The 8,726-nt window shown below is 42.0% G+C and overlaps 1 protein-coding gene across 4 annotated transcripts in view; it reads right to left on the reverse strand.

The window, feature by feature from the left end:
• Positions 1 to 8,726, reverse strand: part of ktn1 (kinectin 1) — a 28,944-nt gene that overhangs the window by 16,247 nt on the left and 3,971 nt on the right. For all 4 annotated transcript variants that reach the window (XM_060879864.1, XM_060879863.1, XM_060879867.1 and 1 more), the window contains exons 2-16: positions 7,106 to 7,743; positions 3,995 to 4,180; positions 3,637 to 3,795; positions 3,288 to 3,418; positions 3,076 to 3,189; positions 2,828 to 2,968; positions 1,892 to 1,998; positions 1,617 to 1,761; positions 1,431 to 1,527; positions 1,163 to 1,350; positions 1,011 to 1,079; positions 897 to 934; positions 708 to 798; positions 156 to 224; positions 34 to 71 (exon numbers count right to left, since the gene is read on the reverse strand). In XM_060879864.1, the coding sequence (XP_060735847.1) occupies positions 34 to 71; positions 156 to 224; positions 708 to 798; positions 897 to 934; positions 1,011 to 1,079; positions 1,163 to 1,350; positions 1,431 to 1,527; positions 1,617 to 1,761; positions 1,892 to 1,998; positions 2,828 to 2,968; positions 3,076 to 3,189; positions 3,288 to 3,418; positions 3,637 to 3,795; positions 3,995 to 4,180; positions 7,106 to 7,742 (2,210 nt within the window). In that variant the 5' untranslated portion in view covers position 7,743. The remainder of the gene's footprint in view (positions 1 to 33; positions 72 to 155; positions 225 to 707; positions 799 to 896; positions 935 to 1,010; positions 1,080 to 1,162; positions 1,351 to 1,430; positions 1,528 to 1,616; positions 1,762 to 1,891; positions 1,999 to 2,827; positions 2,969 to 3,075; positions 3,190 to 3,287; positions 3,419 to 3,636; positions 3,796 to 3,994; positions 4,181 to 7,105; positions 7,744 to 8,726) is intronic.

Below are 8,726 nucleotides of genomic sequence, written 5' to 3' on the forward strand. Positions count from 1 at the left end.
TTCAAACATGCCTTTATACAATCTCACACACACCTCTGCTTTAGCTGATCCATCACCAAAAGGGAGGAGACCTGAGGAAAAAATGAATCCAATGATGAGAGAACGCTAAGAAACACAGGTACATATTTGTAGAATAAATGTCTGACATGACTGACCTGCTCAGAAATCTGTGTGTTAACACGAAGGACCTCTGCCTTCAGGAGTACGTTTTCACTGTGAAACGCCTGTAGATGGAGGAAACAGGTCTCTAAGTACCTCATAATAACAAACTCTTGGTTATGCAGTAGCATGCATACAACTGGAGCCAAAAAATAAGCTTGCTAAAGAGACCGGTTTTTCTAGTGCTGTTTATTTAAGGGCCAAAGTGATTTTGTAAGAAATGTTACACTCAAATAATTAAAAGTTAGTGTTCCTGCATTTGGGATGAACCATTTGTTCTGTATTGGTACAGTATTCACAGAGACTTAGCTATGGGTAACCACAGAATCTGCTGCTCTACAAAAGATCACCCCAGTGTGTCTGAAACTGCTAATTTTCAACCCAAATATCCATGTAAAAGTTTAACTTGAAGTGAAAGAATTCTGTAAGCAAAAGCAAAGTTTCCTTTTCCACTGGTAAGCCAAGAAAATCTAGATTTGGCTGAAAGCTAGAAGTTACACAGTCCTGGTATATAGTTTTATATATGGTATATAGGTATATAGGTACACCTGCAGGTTAGTCTCCCTGCTGGCTCCACTGCTTCTTTCTGCATTAAGGGAATCCTCCAGACTCTTTCTCTGGAGCTCCTTCTCAGCCAGCCTAACCACAACACAAATACAAGGAGAATATATTTAGCTCAGAATGCTAAAAAAAAAAAAAAAAAGGTTCTCTATAATTTTTAAATAACTTTAACTCACAGTTTTTGAAGCTCCTCAAAATGGGATACCGCATTGACCTGGGAAAGAGATAAAACAATGAGTTTACATTGATACACAAATTTGCACTACTTGATACAGTAATTAAACCGTTACCTGAGAGGTAACCTGATGCTGAAGATTCTCAATTTGAACCTTTAGGGATTTGTTCTCAGACATAAGGTCCTGCAAAAAGCCAAAAAACACTAAAAATCAGCCACCACATTTTTCATGTCATTAATTACTGAAAAAATGAGTGTCTACAGTACCTGCACTTGGGCCTGTAGCGAGTTGTCTGGCTGCAAGTTGTGCTGTGAGACCTCCAGGAGCTGCATGACCTTTTGCTCCACCTGCTCCTTGGAGACCATTGTGTCAGTCAGACTGCTGTGGAGGGTCTGGATCTCCTTGTTTTTATTGTTCATCTCGGTCTCTACCGCCAGCAGCTGACTCTGCAGCTCTGAGAGGCAATGATACAGATAAGAGCCATGCGTGTGTATGTGTAACCATGTGCAAAGCTTAACAGTGGACATTATCTACCTTGTTTAGCAGCTTGCAGTTTTTCTCTCTCTGTGTTCACACTGTGCAAATAGCTCTGCAGTTCTTCCCAACGCCGCTTAGCATCCTGTAACTGGGCCTGATGGACAGCACACATGCAAGGTTTTCAACGCATGACAATTTGCAGTGAGAGCCGAAAACGCAGAATGTGTATGCTATAACTAGTACCTCAAGCTGTGACACGTTCTGCTTGTAGTTGACCTCCAGGCTCTTTCTCTGGAGTTCCTCCTGCTGTAGCTTGTTCTTGATCTCAGCCAGATCCTTCATCAGACTTGAACATTCAGAACGCAGATTGTTCAGCTCAGTGTTTTGCCTGAAAATAATACATGCAAGCACATGCAGAGCAAAAGATATGAAAAAGGTAGCAGAAAGTTGAGGTACTGTCAAACATATTAAACATCATCCCTGGTCTGCAATTAAATAATCTGGTTTCTAGAACTTACTTGTTGTCTATCTGGGTAGAGGCTGAGCTAACAGCATCACGAAAGATGCTATTCTCTTTCTGAAGCCTGTTGATCTGCCCCTCCATCTGCTCTCTCAGTGTCTGGAACTGAGGACAGATGCAAGTGTTACAGGTAAATATTTACCCAATATGGTACACATTCATCGTATGCTGAATTTAGTTTAATAAGGGACATTATCTCGCATTATTTTAAATTCAAACTAGATTAGATTGATTTTCTGAGTATGACATTTAAAGTGTACGTTACAACCTACTACACCGTGCATCCACACACCACAGCAGATAAAGGCTTACTGTTGCAACATTATTTGAATATCACAGATAAATTAACTCACACAGTAACTTTAACTAAAATACATTACGCACATGGTTGTAAACTGTTACAGATTGATGTCAGTATTACAAACAAACAACACATGCATATAAAGCAAATACCGAGTTTATCAGTGCTCCATTAGTAGGGATAAACTCAATATATCCATAACCAGTGTCTCTATTCTGCACTAGACACCCTGGTGTATTTATTATTCTCGGTCAATTCACCTGATGAGTAAATATAAAAAAAATAAAAAATTCCACAGCACAGTTTATGATGTTCTTATGTGTTATTAACAGGCCCAACCAAACTGGTTAGACAGACGTTCAGATCATGTTTATACATTCCACTAAACAAGATTCACTTCAGGCATGGGGATGTAGGTTGTTGTTTACAAGACAGCAGACCATGGCACTGTTGTCACTGGTAAACCCCCAACCCCCAGCCCCCAGCCCCAACAACAGCACATTTGTCTACTTGACAAATACTTCAGTCTATTCTATTACCCTCTCCTTACCATAGAAACTGCCACACAACCAGCAGCAACATAGTTATATCATTGTCTACTCCACTGTCCTCTTTTGCATCACTACTTCATACCTTCATTTGCATACTCTGAAGCTCCTGGTAGCTGCCCTGAGCTTTGGCCTGCATGACGCTCATCTCCTTTTCCATGGCAACCCGCTGTTCCCGCAGCATGGCTTCTGCTCGGTTGTTCTTCTGCTTCTCTGCCTGCAACTCCTACACGCAACAAAGTACAACACAGCAAAATACTGTTCAAAAGCAGTAGACTCAAATGAAACTCTGTACCCAGTATAACTTGTTCAGCACATTTTGGTTTGTAGTACCTGGCTAAGCTGTTTGACTTTGTCCTTGGCGATAGATGCTTCCTCCTGTAGGGTTGTGAGAAGACGCTCTTTCTCTGCCAGCTGCTGAGCTGTGGGCTCAAACTTAGTTGCAGACTGAAGAGAGAACAGAACAGCATGAACATGAAAAAAGAGCACTAAGCACTTTCCATATATATACAAAATATGCTGGTATATTTGAACTGTTGTCTCACTTTATACCAACTGTCCAAGGCATTGGGACTCTTGTCACGGAGCAGAGACACCACAGAGACCACATCAGCATCAGACAACACCAGGCCACCCAGACTAGCCAGTAGCTCTTTTAGCTTCACTCTGGAGTTCTCTGTGCACAAGACTTGTGACTTAATCTATTGCAGATAAGTTTGATCCGTTCAGTAATCAGTCACTCTGGGTTCTGAATATACTGATGTAATTACACAAGTGTTCAGGACAATTCTTGTCTGATTGAAGAAACAAAGCACAACTGGAAAACCAATATGTAGAACTGGAGCCAATTCTAAGTGGCCGCTACACAACATCATAATTTCAGTGCTCCAGTACCTTTGTCAGTTTCATTTTTCTGTTTCTTGCTTTGTTTAGTTGAAGCACGAGCTGGAGAAGGAGCAGCAACCTCATCATTCTTGCCGCTCTGGTGGTTTGCTGGAGGGGCAGAGTTGTTCTGGCTGGCAGGAGGAGAAGACTGGACCGGAGTCTCATTGCCTACGCACAGACACACAATTTTGATTAAACAAGGCAAGCAAATAAAGCTTTAAATCCATGGCAGTATTATTTTTAAAGAAAAGTGAGACTTCTTAAAAAAATTTCGTCTTTCCAAGCGTTTACACTTAAAACAGGTGTATGTTTTCCCAAAATATAATTCTTTATACCAGCCCAAATCGAAAAAAAAGCCATGTCTTACCTGTGACTGCAGCCTCCATCTTCTGTTTCTTGCTCTTTCTCCTGCCACTGCCAGTGGAAGGGGTGGGTGCAGGAGGACCAGCAACAGGAGCAGCTCCATCCTGCAGTTTGTGCTCTGCCAGCACAGGTTCCAGCTTCTTCACCACAACAGGAGACTGGTCAGGCTTCACCTCAGCTGGAGGCTCTTCTGCAGTACACCGTGATCAGAAAACATTATGACGCACTGGACTGTACTAATTAGGCTTTCCACACTCTTGACCGTGACTAAGAGCAGTATGAGATGTGAGATACAGCCATCTCCTCACTGCTTCTTCCTTACTGCTGACACATGCACATAAATTATTATTTTATTGTTTCTGAAAAAAAATATATATACATGTTCGATTTAAAGAGACATGTCTCTTTCACGGTTACTGTTTTTAAGTTAAACTACATCTCAAGAAGCAACATATGTGATGTGATTACAGTGGTAGCTCCTTGGAGTATGTTGCAGCAAGAGTCCTTGACTTTCTGGGCTCTTATGAGGAGGTGTGGTTTGGATGCACATCCTCAAGATCAAAACAGCTCAAGATCAAAAGCTTGGCCCCTTTACTTACACACACCCTAACACAGACACCCACATGTCTGAACAAGCCAGCCAACAAGACAAAATCTATGATCTTACTAACAGTATGGCTTTCTAACAGCTGCCACTTGAACACATTACAAATGTAGTTAACCTGACCACAAAAAGGACATTTTCTAATAAGGATAAACAAAGCAGCCAAATTGCTATGATAAGACAGGACGTTAATCCTTCTCTTCTTAGACATCACCTAGAATCACAGTTCTGTCCACAATGCTGTTCAAATCTGTTTGACCAATAAAAAGCATTTTAGACATGTGATACTGTTTTGATATAAAGTCAGAACAAGCCATACCTGACAAGTGTATTGAAACTGATGGCTTTAGTCTTTTGGGTGGCCAAATGCGGTCTATACCCATATGACTGCTTCTCAAATGAAATGTGAGCAGTGCTGGGTCAATAGCTGATAATATTTAATACCAATGTACGTTCCTTCAGTATACAGGATGCGGTAGGCTAGTGGTAAAGGTCTTGGAATACTGACCAAAAGGTCATGAGTTCGATGAGATTTATTTATTTATTTGACAGATGATTTTATAAAAATGATGTTTAAGCGTCTTACCAAAAGACCAAACATTATCCTGATCTGAGGTTGTTCTGTATCCCAGAGCCTTACTACATGTTCATGATTAATTAGTCATTAGTGAATTAGTGAAATAACGATGCTTAATGGCAAGCGGGTCACGCACATGTGTGTGAGATAACGTCAATTTGTCATCATATATCACCTGAAACCAGACAGAATTAATGTGCTTGTCTTCCTTGAGAGGAAATCATAAGCAGAGAATGGCTGAGAGCTTAGACCTGTAAATAGACTAGTAAACTTGGTCACTGCCATACCTCTAATATTAGACTGTGATAAAAATCCAAATAAATGAGTGATGAGGCTAGATCTGGCATCCCATAATATTAGACCATTTAAGTTGCTTTTATAGTATGATTACAGTCATTTACATGTCAGTTCATCATCAATTAATAAAAGATCCTCTTCACTCATTAATTAAGTTATATTAGAAAAATCATAATCATCTACTACTAGGAATACTTAGCCATGATACAGTGTTTTGATATAATATTATATTGTTCATAGACTTCATCTCAGCATTCAACACAATAATCCCACAACAGCTCATTCAAAAACTGCAATTGCTGGGCCTTAGCAACTCCCTCTGTAATTGGATCCTGGACTTTCTAACTGGAAGACCACAGTCAGTGCGTGTCGGCCAAAAAACATCCGGCACTACCATACTGAGCACAGGCGCACCACAAGGTTGTGTGCTCAGCCCACTGCTCTTCACGCGGCGAACACACGACTGCACTGCAAAGCTCAGCTCCAACCGCATAGTCAAGTTTGCTGATGACACAACTGTGATCGGTCTCATCAGCAACAACGACGAAACGCACTGCAGACAGGAAGTGGTTCAACTGGCTAAATGGTGTGCAACAAATAACCTGTCCCTCAATGTGGAGAAGACAAAGGAGGTTGTGATGGACTTCAGAATAACTCTGCTGAGCACCGACCACTGACCATCAACAACTCAACAGTAGAGAGGGTCAGCGGCACAAAATTCCTGGGGGTGCACATCACGGAGAATCTCACCTGGTCCACCAACACACGGTCACTCTCCAAGAAGGCACATAAGCGGCTGCACTTTCTCCGATGCCTGAAGAGAGCATGTCTCCCTCCACCCATCCTCACCACCTTCTACAGAGGAACCATAGAGAGTGTGCTGACCAACTGCATCACTGTCTGGCACGGGAACTGCAGTGCAGCAGACCGCAAGACCCTTCAGCGGATAGTTAACACAGCTGCAAAGATCATCAGCACCCCTCTCCCCTCTATCAAGGACATCCTTCATGAAGCGATGCCTCAGCAGGGCCAACAGCAGGAGCATCAGAGCATGCTCTGCTAGACTGCAGGACAGTTTCTTCTCCCGTGTTGTGAGAGCCCTGAACTCAAACCACCACTGCCACCACTGAAAACACACGGCCCTCCTGTGACCCACCTGACCGCCACCAGCCGCACTCACCACAGCATTAGCACACTGGCACATCAAAAACTAACCTGTGTACAAAAACCCACAGTCAATACACATGTTTACATGCTCGTCTTGCACATTGTATCTTGCATTAGCCCGCTACCAGCTGCTTGACTTTGAATGCCTCCTGTTGCACATGTACAATATCAAGGGAAGCATTGTATAGTCCACATTATTTATATTTTTTCCTGAAAGTCTTTACATAGAGTGTATTGTTTGTACTGATGGCATAGACCGTACCTGCCCCCCCGCTTCGTTGTTGTTTTATGTTTGTATGTATGTTGCACCATTGACCTGTGAGACACGACATCTCGCTCCACTGCATGTCTTAACATGTAAGCGGAATGACAAAGCTAACTTAAACTTGATAATAGACTTAAAATGTGTAGTCCATCTTCTCTAAATGTGGGCACATATTGCTACATCTTTTAGAGTAAAACCTGCTTACCAGTCTCACTCTTCTGCTTCTTAGCTTTCTTCTTGCCAGTGGTTTCAGCTGCAGCTGCAGCTGGAGGTGGAGCTTGAGCCTGAGGTGGGCTGGGCTGCTTGGTAAGTAGGACAGGCTGCTCCTTACGGACAGCAGGCTTTGAGCCATTGACTTCTGCTTTCTCTGTGGTGACAGGAAGAGAAGGAGGAGCAGCTGTTGCTACAGAAGCAGAAGCAGCAGCTTTTGCCTTCTTCTCTTTCTTCTTCCTCTCCCTCATTCCTGTTGGAGGCTCTGATTGGACAGGGACAGGGACAGGGACAGGCAGTGGCACAGGCACCACCTCAGGGACCTCGTTATTTAAGGACGAGCTGGTGGCATCAACCAGATCAAAATCTTGTGGGTCTTCCTGTGATTCACCCCCTTTACCCCCACCACCACCACTTCCATTGTTCTCCTTCTTCTTGTTCTTTTTTTTCTCGCTCTTTTTGCGGGCATCAATCTTCAGTGGTGGCAACTTCAGATCTCGTTTTTGACGAGCCAGGACTTCATCATACGAGGTCTCCTTCATGAAGAGCCAGAAGAAAAGGAACATGAGGATGATGACCAGTGATGGGGCCAGGATGAGGAGGTACTGTGAATCAGCCACTTCGATCGCCATTCTGCACAGGCACAGAAAGGAAGACAATAAGTAAACAAAAAGGCAGCTGACCAATCAATCCAATCCATCCATCCATATAATGGCAGAGTATGTGTGTCAGATTCTCATAACATAATGTTACTATATTAAAATGAAACTGAGCATATCTCCCCAACCTTGCAAAGTACCAGTACTTTAATCTTTGATAAAATACACAGAATGTAAACAGACGCAAGAAAAAACCCAGGAGTCAATCTCCAAAATGGTGTTCTATACTACATGTAAAAACACTACATAGAGTGTTCAACGTGACCATGTAAGGCACACACATAAGAATGCATTTGGGATTCAACCTCAGGAGACTGCGCTTAGATCACGGACTAAAAAAAACACCTGAAAATAAAGAACTAGCAATTAAAGTATACAAAACAGCCAAAGAAGAAAGGCAGTTCCTGCGAGATTTAGTAATGTGTACAATCAGAAAGCTGCAGTATTTTCCACTGCTATGCCCTGGATTGGCATACAGCACAACTACTGTACAGGTGGCCTGGAAATAGTGCCAAATGCAGAATCATGGTTAATTTACCAAGTCAAGCTACGCTGCACTGTCCAGGGGAACAGGGAAACAGTAATAGTGACCTCCGTCTATTCTTCATTATTGCAAAAGCAATCTTATCTTCAGGCTTGTGAGAAATAACTCAGCTGTGATCAATCATCAGAGGATATTGAAAGGAACTGAATAAATACATGACTTAGAAGGACAAAGTACAAACTAATGAGGAATTGTATAGCATCGCTACATCTACAGTATAGAAACTTGTTTAGTAACAATTTTGATTAAACTTCAGAGAACCAGTTTAAGAATTAAATCTAGGCTAAATATTACCTACAATTCAAACTGGACAGAGATTGAAAAGCACCGATCAGATAATAAAAAAGTAACAATACCATATATGTATATAACAATACAATAAAAGCAGTGTTTTGTTAGAGCAGTATGATCCT

Source organism: Tachysurus vachellii, chromosome 10 (assembly GCF_030014155.1).
Source record: "Tachysurus vachellii isolate PV-2020 chromosome 10, HZAU_Pvac_v1, whole genome shotgun sequence".
Classification (NCBI taxonomy): Eukaryota; Metazoa; Chordata; class Actinopteri; order Siluriformes; family Bagridae; genus Tachysurus; species Tachysurus vachellii.